The 12,581-nt window shown below is 40.1% G+C and overlaps 1 protein-coding gene across 1 annotated transcript; it reads right to left on the bottom strand.

Annotated features, from left to right (window-relative positions):
• Window positions 1-2,876: 2,876 nt before the first annotated feature.
• Window positions 2,877-12,099, bottom strand: NENF (neudesin neurotrophic factor). Its single transcript, XM_075204223.1, has 4 exons — window positions 11,919-12,099; window positions 9,430-9,490; window positions 6,487-6,590; window positions 2,877-4,546 (listed from the first exon to the last, which is right to left on the bottom strand). The coding sequence occupies exons 1-4, from the start codon at window positions 12,075-12,077 to the stop codon at window positions 4,370-4,372; spliced, it is 501 nt and encodes a 166-aa protein (XP_075060324.1). The 5' UTR covers window positions 12,078-12,099; the 3' UTR covers window positions 2,877-4,369.
• Between the last annotated feature and the right edge of the window lie 482 nt (window positions 12,100-12,581).

The following is a 12,581-nucleotide window of genomic DNA, read 5'->3' as shown; positions in this document are numbered from 1 at the left end:
TTGCACAATGGACCAGCTAGAATGCAAAGGTAAAAAGTATTAAGTGGGCTGTGTGATCAGTCACACAGCTATGTTGATCAGAGGGTTGTCTTGTGTTAGCTGTGTAGAGGGTGGCAATAGGGTAACCTAGGGAGATTAAGATGGTGGTTGAGGAATATTATAAGCTTGTCTGAAGAGATGAGTTTTCAGAGAACGCTTGAAGGTTTGAAGACTCGAGGAAAGTCTTACTGTGCGAGGGAGGGAATTCCACAAAGTGGGTGCAGCCCGAAAAAAGTCCTGTAACCGAGAATGGGAGGATGTGATGAGAGTGGAAGAGAGACGCAGATCTTGTGCAGAACGGAGGTGTCGAGTGGGGAGATATTTTGAGCAAGCGAGGAGATGTATGTCGGTGCAATTTTGTTGACGGCCTTGTATGTTAGTAGAAGAATTTTATATTAGATTTGTTGAAATACAGGCAGCCAATGTAGAGACTGACAGAGTGCTGTAGGGAAAGGTATTTAAAATAGGTAAATATGCTTTAGATACAACCACCACACTGCTGTGTATACAAGTATGTCCAAAGCACACAGCTTATTTGTTGTTGTATAGAAGGGCAAGAAAAATAAACAAAAGGGAGACAGATTTGTCTAAAAGGCGGAGTGCCCCTTTATCTACTGATCTAATCATCATCCAAACGTTTATCTCTACCGCACCGCATTGGCAGAGGAGTTCTCTGGTAAGAGTAGTTCCTGGTTCAGTATATAAACAGTATAAACGCCCATCTACACTAAATACCCAAATCATAGAAATTTGTTTATCAAAGCAAAAACTTCAAGAGTAAATTTTCCCATAATAAAATACACTTTTGTTGCGTTTACCGAAATTCTTACATTCGTTTATGGTTTTTAACCTCTGTATGCAGTGCCTTAAATTACCACAGATCTCTGAGATGACTTAATATAGCCGTAATAATTTACAGTCAGCATTGTTATACCTTATAATAGACAAGTTTTCCTGATACAATGCATTGATGACATCAAAAGTCACCAATCACTTTATATATGGGGTAATGCACTCACTGCTGTAAATTACATGGGCATAAGAGGAGATACAGTACATATAAAAAGTCTACACACCCTAATGGAAATGGCCTGAAATAAAGATAAATCAACACACATCAGTTTTCCTACCTTTAAATGTGACCTTACAACCAACAAAACTGAAGTGAAAAAAAACATTCTTAGGAGAAAGTGAAAATAAAAAAAATTACAAGACTCATAAGTGTTCACACCCTGTCATAATGGAGTTTGTAGTTGTATTCAGCAATAACCAATCACATTCAAAATCATGTTCAAAGGTAAATAGACTACACCTGGGAGCAATAAGGAGGAATGTGATTAACCCCAAATAAAGACCAGCTGTTCCTGTAGGATTTGCTTCCATGGATAGCGAATAGGATGTAACCATCTTACTGCCTGTAAATAATACCTATATAAAGTTCTGGTGACATCAGACAATCATTGTTTATACAGATATTATTTACAGGACTTCATAAATACATTAACACCACTTGTGTATTATAACAATAATGCATTTTCCTGGTCATTTTACACATACACTATATTCATGCAATTTAATCAGTACTCTGACGCCATCTTGTGGCATATATAGGTCATTGCAATCCTCAACTTTAGAAACCAGGAAGTAAAGCAGTGAAATAAATTGTAATAGAAACGATCAATGAAACTTAAAAAACAAGTCCCCGAACCTAGGCAAAGCTGAAGACAAGACGTTTGAAATTGTATGTATATTTGCCAAGCAGCAGAATGGAAGGTATCATCTTTTATCACCAATTATACCAGAAATGTCTATCCTCTATCAGAATGATGTATTAAACAGGGGGTAAGGCCAATTTAATGTAGAAAAAAAAAAAAACACTCCAACTATTTAAAGGAAAGTTGCAAAGATTGAACCACACAAAATCAATGTCTAATGTTAATTTAACCTTTTTCTTAATTACATTTGTATAAAGGGGGTCTCTCCAGAGTTACTCATATATTTAATAATTAGTCTTTTAATCAATTTAAATTAAATATAAAATTAGAAAACCTACATTATGGGGGAGATTCAATTGGCCGTGAGCTGCCACCCACATTGCCGGGGGGCATTACGGTAAGGAAAAATGAACGGAGACTTCAACCCCAACATTGGCGCAATGCGGCTCCGTGCACTGTTCCGGAGACGCGTCACGCTGTGCTAAATCCCCCCTACTGCTCGGGTTTTTTTTAAACAAACAGTAGCAGTCATTGAAGGTTGATAAATGAGGGGTACTGGGAATGCAGAGGGGGGGGGGGGGTAAAGGCAACTTAGGCCAACTCCTAGGACCCTGGCCAGCAACAATCAGAAGAACAGTCAAATTTCAGCAGGTGATCGTTGAATTGAATGTGTGTAAACTACCAAAGCAGATCTGAATGTCCACTAGTAGAGGTGTTTTGGCGAGTTGAGGTGTTGTAGTAATACCATAGGTTGCAGATCTGGGTGAATTTTGGGGTTTTTATCATGGAGATAAGCAGAGATTTTATCCATGGTCGCGAGGTCCCATGTTTTGTTGAACAGAGGGGGATCTGGCTGTTTCCAGTGACTTGCTCTTAGGCATCTAGATTCATTGAGGATCAACGTAGCCAATTTAAATTTTTAAAAAATTAATGACCACTCTGCTGCCTGAGGAAATGTGGCCTTTCTCATCCTGCCATAAAACCATCTGTGCAGCAGTTTTGTGTATTTGTAAGAAAAAAACCAAAATAAATAATTTTTCATAGTCACAATATTTATATTAGAAAAAGAGAAGAACATGAAAAAAAACAATCTAGGACAGTAACTCAAAGACAAAAGATTGATTTTTCTCTTATTAATAGTTCAACTCTATTGTGACTACAATAAAATTAAGAAAGTTTTTAATGTGTCGGAAAAATTATTATCGGTAGCTGTTTTATATAAGTAAAGTCAAATTATATGCCTAATGAGGTTTTTTTTATTAAAATAGTACAAAGCCAAGAGGTTCTTTAATACTCCCAAGAACACAATAAATTGATTTCCACATTGACCTTTTGCCAACAACAAAAACAATAATATTTTTTTAGTTGAGAAAGCATTGGATGAAAGATATTTATTTTAGGACAATCTTGTAGGTACTGTATGGTCTTACCAACAATTACATAAATATGTTTCAGTTTTAAAATAGAGGATTTAACATACAATGAGGTATATGGTTCAAGGCATATGACAAAGATAAAAGATGCCCCCGTTCAAGTCATGTTGTGGAAACTATACTACAAATTGGGCGTTAGAAGATGTGCACAACAGCCGAAAAGGGGCGATGACATTACACATTAAAGATAGACAATATAGCTTATTTTTGTTTTTTCATTTATGTGTTCAACAGCATCTTACAAAATACAAGATACACACCATGGGGTAAATTTATCAAGCTGCGAGTTCCCGACGGGTTTGAAAAAGTGGAGATGTTACCTATAGCAACCAATCAGATTCTAGTTATCATTTATTTAGTACATTCTACAAAATGATAGCTAGAATCTGATTGGTTGCTATAGGCAACATCTCCACTTTTCAAACCCACCGGAAACTGGCAGCTTGATACATTTACCCTCTGGTCTAGGGTTATTATAACACAATTTCGTGTATGAATACGTTTGGGCATGTATCACAGATCCATTCAGCTGCGTTCCGCTTCATAACCTTTCTATTGAAACATGCATCCAGTAATGGTGCAGGATGTATTCAGAGAAACGCGTTAGCTTAGTTTAATTTGCTGCTGCAAACACCAGTGTGTCCGATTCCATAGAGAATAAAGTGTTCTAATTCTTCCATCATTTAGACACCTGTCATAACCTTGCATCAAACTCACCAAACACCCATGAACAAACCTAAAATAAATCCAGATCCTTTCCTGTGCCCGTTACAACGGACGGATCACCATAGATATTCTCTCGAGTGTACCGTGAGTAACCAGGAGACAGCACAGTGACCTAAACGGAGATTATATACAGAACCGCCAGAGAACAATTATACAGACAAACCAGCCAGTAAGGCATAGAGGTATAGAAACGGGAAACACCGTTGCCCAGAGGAGGAGAGAGGCTGGAGAGTACACGTTAATCATGTTGTCCATTGCATTTCTTACATTTTCAACTGAACATAGTGTTTAAATCCCCACAAGTTCTGTAAACTACCCCAGCTTAGCCCAAGTTACAACGACAAGACTGAGAGATACAGTACGACCTAAAAAATGTCCAGAAGGTTAAGGATAAAAAATAAAAATAAAAATCGGTTATCAATGTTGGACCCATGAGAAATAAAAAAAAAAAATCCTTCAAAATTCATCCTTAATGGAGAAATGCGTCTGATCCTCGGGGGTGAAGTTCGGGTTGGGACTCCCGCCTTCGGTCAGGATGCGCCTGGCCGTGTAGCCGACGATCTTGTATTTTTTCTTGTACACGTTCTCAAAAATATCATCCAGAGACTTCAGCTGCTCCTCAGAGAGGCCGGTCTAAAGGAAAGAACAATATCACAAGCTGGAATTATCAGTCCAGATCCTGTGTTACACAGGGAGAGGTCTTCTCTACAGCTAATCATATGTATAGTGGAATAGAATCTACCAGTTACTACATCATGCAATAAACAAAACTTTAAGGCCAGGGCTGAGAGCGAGTGGGTCGTGGCAGGAAAAAAAAAAAACCTGTGGCACCCACAAATGTGATTGGTTAGAGTGAATATTAGAAGGCTTGGCCTGGCGTTGTGGGAGGGGCCTAGTGCCTTCTGCTCTTCTTGCTGTTCTCCCATCATGCAGCTTCTGTACCGGGTACTTATAGCTCTCCCTGTGCACTACTAGGTTTGGGTCCTTGCAGTCCTCCTGCTAATCTCCCCATTGCAGTCTAGTCTCATGTTGTCTATTCTACACTCTAATTTGGCTCAGCTGCATCCAAACTTCATTAAGAGCCCTTCCGGTTAGCCGCCCCGTGATCGCACGACAAGTGGTGTGGTTTATACATCTATGGCTAGACCCATTTTCATGGTGTTGCTGGGAACGGTTTAATGTCTTATTTATCCCAAATGAATTATTCCCTGGTAAGGCGACACTCCACTGCAGCTCCTGTCTATTATTTTAGCCTCTCCAATGGTCTAAGCCAGGCTTGGCTAACCTGTGGCACTCCAGGTGTTGTGAAACTACAAGTCCCAGCATGCTTTTCCAATATATAGCAGCTTATTGCTGGAAGGGTATGCTGGGACTTGTAGTTTCACAACACATGGAGTGCCACAGGTTAGCCAAGCCTGGTCTAAGCAAACTATACTGTGCCAAATTCATTATCCAAGTCGTATGGCAGTGCTTTGTTTCTCTTTCACTATACACGGTCCTACTGATTGATGTACAGATATATTCAACAAGTTTTTTACCTCAGCATCTAACACCAACAAAATATCGCACCAATCGCCTCTTCAGCTTCCAACCCCCCCCCCCTAATTCTTTTGTTATTCAGATAAGTTCATCATTCCCATAAACCCATAAGTCAAGGATCAGGTTAAAACACTTTCCAAGTGCAGTCTTCTCTTCTTATATCAGCTTATTGTATCCATTGTAACCACAGTTTTATTAATGTCCTCGAGAATTTACTTCTCTCCCACATAACAGTTAAACTTTCCATAACTTCATGACCCTCCCAATACTCAGAATTCTAACAATCTTTCTATGATGCTTCTAAAATTAACACGGATTAAGCCAATACGGGGTCTCTATTCCCAGTCTTCTTTTCTTGAACTTAAAATCCAGTTTCATTCAAATAAACACCCAGGCTTTTGTTCATGTATCCGACACTTGAACCAAATTCTTCCCTTCTTTTACCCTCAACCAGTAGTCACCCCAAGTCTGTGTGAATCGTGACTGCGTTGAATGTCCTCTCTGCCCTCTTCTAAAATAAACCCACCAGAATTTAGCTGCCTACAGATGATTACTCATAGAGACCACTCTGCTGGTTGAATATATCTAACTGCAATCAAACAACAGACTTATGTTAAAAGGATGAGGACTAACTTGACGGCTAAGTGTGTCAACCATATAATAACGAACACCGAGTAGTGTTGAGTTACTCTGGTTCCAATACTAATGTCATCTTCTTGTGGCTTTGGATGAATCACTTATACTCCCTGTGTACTGGTAACAAGATTGTAAGCTCAATAGGACAGCAAAACACTACCAGAACACTGCATAAAATCTATATAAGATATATAGCTATATTTTAAACAAAAGTACATAAACAGTAAATAAATAAAAGGTGAACCTAATATAAGATCTGCTGGCTCAAGTAAATATATCTAAATAGTGACGCCAGATCTGATCTGTTCACCTGAACACATTTAGACGTCTTGTTTAAACCTCATACAGACAAACCAAGCGTTAGTGCATCTGATAATATATTATGGCACATTTCTTACTGTATCATAAGTGAGATCTTCTGGTTCGAGCGACATTTTGGCGACCCCGCGTGTAGAATCCTTCCCTGCGAGAGCGTTGTACGGCGCTCCCGTCCCATAGAACTCTGTTCCGTTACGTGGGAAAAAAATACGATTTTCTGGTTACTAACTTGTACTTCGTGCCACGCGGTTCTCAGTGGTGGTTACACACGGGACAGGAATTTGTTCGCTTTTATGAAGATAGACAAACACAACCTGGAAATCGGTCACATTTTTCCCTACAGAATAATCATACAAAGTTTATTTTGGCATTTATCACACTGTCCTACAGCCTGCGCAGCAGAGGGCATCTGACAAAGCAGGAATTATCTGCAAAATAACAGCTGAAGAATAGACATACAAAATATTTTATTCTCTCCGACAATTATATATGCAATAATGTACCTGTGAATTAGAAGATTATTATAAGTGGTGGATAGGTTCTGTGCCAGTCGTGTGTTTTTATAAAGGATCTGATTCTCTGTGGTGACTTCTGTTATCAATAGTTTACAGTAGGGGCTGTAGTATTCTTAATACACAAGTTTTCTTACTGAACACTAGCGATTACATCAGAGCTCATTACTTATATAGAAGTTATTTACAAGAATTTATACATATATAAGCTCAACTTGTGTAATATATTTAGATGTTTTGTCAATAGAATTCATCATCATCACCATTTATTTATATAGCGCCACTAATTCCGCAGCGCTGTACAGAGAACTCATTCACATCAGTCCCTGCCCCATTGGAGCTTATAGTCTAAATTCCCTAACACACACCTACACAGACACAGAGACAGACAGACACAGACTAGGGTCAATTTGTTAGCAGCCAATTAACCTACCAGTATGTTTTTGGAATGTGGGAGGAAACCGGAGCACCCGGAGGAAACCCACGCAAACACGGGGAGAACATACAAACTCCTCACAGATAAGGCCATGGTCAGGAATTTAACTCATGACCCAGTGCTGTGAGGCAATTGGACACTTCACTCTGCATCATTCAAGGACAAAGCTACCAGAATCTCTCAACTGCACAAAAAGGTGGTCCTGTCAGGCCACAGAATTCTGAGATTTGTCCCTTCCCCTCTATAGCATTCAGAAACACTATCTCAAATGTAATATGAGACACATCTATCATTTCCTTCAACACTTTCTGTATTAAGTGCCTATAACTTGAGAATTGCTGACATTTAAGTAAATCACAATCTGATATACATACTGAATTTTCCCATGTCACCAAGAAAAACTAGATAAAATTGTGATTGTATAAGCGATTGAAGCTTCACAGAAATCATGCATCATATAAAATAAATGAGAGCAATATCAGAGTTGGAAACTTAAGGGAGAATGTTAAAATTTAAATGTTAAAAAAAAAAAATCATGCTAAAAGTGCAATTATATTTTCCTTTGATCCCACTAAAATTTTCTGGACTTCAATAGAGAGTAACGTGGAAGATCTGGGTCTCTATGGAGAAGGAAAAGAGTATATAATATTTATATAGAAGCTGGGGGAATTGTATAGAGGCTCTAAACACTATTTAGAAATTGACTTTCCTTAAAGTCTAATGGAAATTTTACGCCCACGCACGGCAGTATATAGAGATACAAACAAAAAACACAGTTTTCAGCGTTTGTCCTTAGTTTGGCAGATCGGTATGTATCCAGCACAATGAAAGCATGGGGTGACAGTTCATGTTTTGACGAAAACATTTAAGCTTACCCACTGTCAAGGGTACAGATGTCTGCAAGTACTACACGGACATCTATGCTTCAGACAACACTAAAATGCACTTCAAATCAAATACACTCACCTCTTAGCAAAGGAGGCTGACGTGACAAAGAGCTTCTTTATAAACCATACCAAAATAACCTTACATAGGCTGGATGTACAGCAGCTAAGGCAACAATAGGCAATAAAATAAATAAGTCTGCGCTTATTCCTACAACAGCTGGTACCATGTGGACAGTACACTTGTGTAAAAAACAGTCCACTATTCCTAGTGATTAGTATAGGAATCAGAAGCCAATCCTGGTGGTTAGTACACAGAGCAGATGGCAATCTTTATGACTACTGTACAAAGCAATCTCCTCATTCCTGGTGGCTAGTGTATAAAAAAAAAACTTACCCCATTCCTGGTGGCTAGTACACATAGCAGTTGACAATCTTTATGACTAGTGTACAAATGTACAAAGCAATCTTCTCATTCCTAGTAGCTAGTGTACAAAGCTTACCCCATCCCATTCCTGGAGGCTAGTGTACAAAACGTACCCCATTCCTGGTAGCTAGTGTACAAACCTTACCCCATTACTGGTGGTTAGTGTACAGAGCATACTCCATTCCTGGTGGCTAGTGTACAAAGCGTACCCCATTCCTGGTAGCTAGTGTACAAACCGTACCCCATTCCTGGTAGCTAGTGTACAAACCTTACCCCATTCCTGGTGGCTAGTGTACAAACCTTACCCCATTCCTGGTGGTTAGCGTACAAAGCGTACCCCATTCCTGGTGGCTAGCGTACAAAGCGCACCCCATTCCTGGTGGCTAGCGTACAAAGCGCACCCCATTCCTGGTGGCTAGCGTACAAAGCGCACCCCATTCCTGGTGGCTAGCGTACAAAGCGCACCCCATTCCTGGTGGCTAGCGTACAAAGCGCACCCCATTCCCGGTGGCTAGTGTACAAACCTTACCCCATTCCTAGGGCTAGTATACAAAGCAGACCCAAATCTTTGTGGCTAGTATACAAAGCAGACCTTAATCTTTGTGGCTAGTGTACCATACAGAACCAGACCTGCTATGATTACTTAATTTATATTATACCAACATGTTCCACAGTACTTTACAATCATGGGAAAAACTGAACATACAATCTCATCATATACAAATATTATAACAAGCAATGACACATAAAGACAGGCTGGTTACCTTTTCCTGACGAAACGTCGAAGACAGTTCCCTTTACTGCCATGTATATAGGCTGATCAACCTATGGAGAAAATGACACATTTATCTTAGTTTTAGTGTCTTTTGCCCTTTTAGTGCTGAAAAATACCTATACTAGTAAAGATTCCCTGGTTGTGACCTGTTTTTACCTGAAAAACCTGTAAGTGGAAATCTTTTCAGTTCCTTTTAGGCCTCCTCAGCCTATCCGTACAGGTGACTCTATATGGGTCTACTCCTCATGCAACACCATAGAAGTCATTGCTCCATAATTTGTACTAATAAACTCAAAACAGCTGCATGCCAGCGGGATATATCAGGCTCATCATACCCAAGGAGTCGTTATCAGTGCCCTCAAACGGCCCACCAGGAACCTGTGCAGATACAGACACTGCCTGCGATGCATCGGCCATTAAATACTATTAACAGAATATTGCTCCTACTCTTAAATAAAGATAAATCGCAAACAGTTGCCGATAACTGCAAACAAGACAAAAGTAATCTGTTGCCCTACAACAGTGGTTCCCAAACTGGGTGCCACGGCTCCCTGGGATGCCGTGGATATTTCACAGGGGAGCCACGGCCAGGGCCAGTGGTAAGTAATGCGGGGGACTACTTGGTAATTATTTTGGCTTAGGGGTGCCTTGAAAAAATTATGGAGACCCCAAGGGTGCCTCGAACTGAGAAAGTTTGGGATCCACTGCCCTACAACATAAATCACTAATATAGTCCTAGCCATAGAGCCAACAGCAGGCGACCTCTAGGGTTTAACTTTTCCTTGAGCAGAACAGCTTTATTTACTCCCGATATCGTCCAGACTTTCCTCTCTGCTAGATTTCTGACAAAGTCACCAAATCTTATCCATAAGTAAATAACTCTGATAGCAGCAATGTAAAGCTGGGTACACACTACACGGTTTTCATCCAATAATCGGCTCAAACAGCCGACATACGAGCGCTCATTCAAAAGTCGGGTCAGTGTGTGCAGTGACACGATGGTGGAAAGTCTGCCCAAATGGACGATTGTCGCCTGATTTGGTTGGTCGTACCGTTTAATATTTTCGTTTCAATCTTGTTTCCGCTGTGTAGTGTGTATAAACTTCCGACCGATCCACGACATTCCTCCGATACTTCCTCGACCTGGGGGGAGTGTGTATGTAAATTTTTGATGTCTGTAACTGTCCCACGTGGTGCGGTATCCGCACATCACAGGCTTGTGTTTTGTATCTATGTGTATTGCACCTGTCTGGCTGCAGACCATTACACTTGTATAAAGCACGTGTGCTATTATTACCCTTTGCATCTATGTTGGCAATCATTTCACATTTAACCTTTATAAACTATTAAACTTATAAAGTCATATTAACCTTTATTAACGAATATTTGTAAAATACTCTGAATAAACCACACTATAGCTAAAGCTCTGCCCCTTTATGCTAATGTCTTTGGTATCTCGTTACATGCCCCGCAAATGTTGCTTCAGTGTGTACGAAATTGCAATCATTGCTCATGACAACATGGCTGTAAAAAGTCACCAAAGGGACGTCCGCTCTTCCCTTTATCGTCCTAAACAAGGCTAGTGTGTATGCAGTCCATGGACTGAGCGATCGGAACATCGATCGCATGTAAAATCGCTCGGGATAAAAAGTTGGTGGAAATTTCTGTAGTGTGTACCCAGCTTAAGATACAGCAGACCAGATCCAGTCCCAATGTCTGCTATAATATACTGTAGTGTTGCTTTATTCCTTATAACACACGGATTCCCAGTGCACACTAGAAAACTGCAGATTATAAGAGAAGACATTAGGTCTCCACATTTATACAGAAATTATTTACACATAAACATGAATTGTACATTCCCGTGTCTCTTACAAGGAAGGGTTTTCAATTATTTAGTTTAATTTTAACCAGTTGTGTACATTCATGACACCGACATCTGATAGGTTTAACACCATTCATTTAGGTATGGTTATGATGCACTACAGGTTTTACAGGTATGAACATGACACCATGAAGATGTCGCAGTGTTCTGTGCAGGAAACATTATAACACCCCTGAATCTACTGTGACTCTCACTTGTTCAGCAATGAAAGAACTCCCTTCAATTATAACCCCCCTTATAGCATATCATTTATCAGCAGCAGGATATTTACACATTACATACCACTAAGCATGCACAACACTCACGATGGTTAATATTATTTCCTTGACTAACAAACACATACAAGCAAAAAGAAACAACCAGAAAAATAATTCCTGTAAGAATTTATTTCAGGACATGACATTAATATTACTTTATTTGCAGCATACTTGTCCAGTTTGCAGACCAGCCCTCTGGGAGAGGCAGAGTTGTAGTCAGTGCAGAGTGTCACCTACTCTTCCTTCCTAAAACTACCTTGTCCCCATGTATAATGCATTTGCTATATGTGCAGCTGTGCAAAGAGAAGACAGGTGATGAAAAGTCGGGATACTTACCTGTTCCCCATTGTATCTGGCCAGATCCTCATCAGTGAAGAGTCTGACTGGCTTATGCTGAGAGGGTGGGAGCTGTACCTGGGGGTCCCCCTCTGCACAGCCTAATATTACAGTGCACAGTAATACCCCATAGGGAGACACTGCCCTGCAAGGCGACATATTGGGAACCACTTCCTGGAGGGGCGGGGAGGGGTCTGTACAAAATCCAGGCCCCGCCCACAGATGGCTGCTGTAACCCTCTCACTGCCAGTATATATATGTATAAATATATATGTATGTATATATGTGTATGTATGTATGTATATATATATATATATATATATATATATATATATATATATATATTCCTTAGTGTTTCAGTATGAGGTTACATAAGACTTCCTATGTCAGACACATGAAATACTTTGGCTGCATTACATCTATGTGAAGAACCAGTTGCAGACCTACAATTGCCACTATACCAGCATTCATACAGGTGCCTGGATTGGTGAAATGCATGCATGCAGCTTGGGTCTCCCCAGCTGTTGTGGAATCACAAGTCCCAGCATGCCCTGCCGGTTTGCAGACAGTGGGACTTGTTGTACAACATCTGGAGAGCCACAGGTTGCTTATCTCTGGGTTACAGAGTCTGGACTACATTTCCCGGCAGCCCCCGCGGCAGGC

The sequence above is a fragment of the Mixophyes fleayi genome, chromosome 3 (genome assembly GCF_038048845.1).
Source record: "Mixophyes fleayi isolate aMixFle1 chromosome 3, aMixFle1.hap1, whole genome shotgun sequence".
Taxonomy (NCBI): domain Eukaryota; kingdom Metazoa; phylum Chordata; class Amphibia; order Anura; family Limnodynastidae; genus Mixophyes; species Mixophyes fleayi.
The sequence above is the reverse complement of the archived record's forward strand: the minus strand, read 5'-3'. Positions and strand labels throughout refer to the sequence as shown.

Bases quoted from the DNA above. Each gene is read 5' to 3' on its own strand.
- NENF (XM_075204223.1), bottom strand. From the start codon at position 12,077: ATGTCGCCTTGCAGGGCAGTGTCTCCCTATGGGGTATTACTGTGCACT. The intron at 6,591-9,429 runs GTAACCAGCCTG...GTAACGGAACAG, and splicing joins CGACGTTTCGTCAGGAAAAG to AGTTCTATGGGACGGGAGCG. The intron at 4,547-6,486 runs GTAAGAAATGTG...TCTTTCCTTTAG, and splicing joins AAGATCTCACTTATGATACA to ACCGGCCTCTCTGAGGAGCA.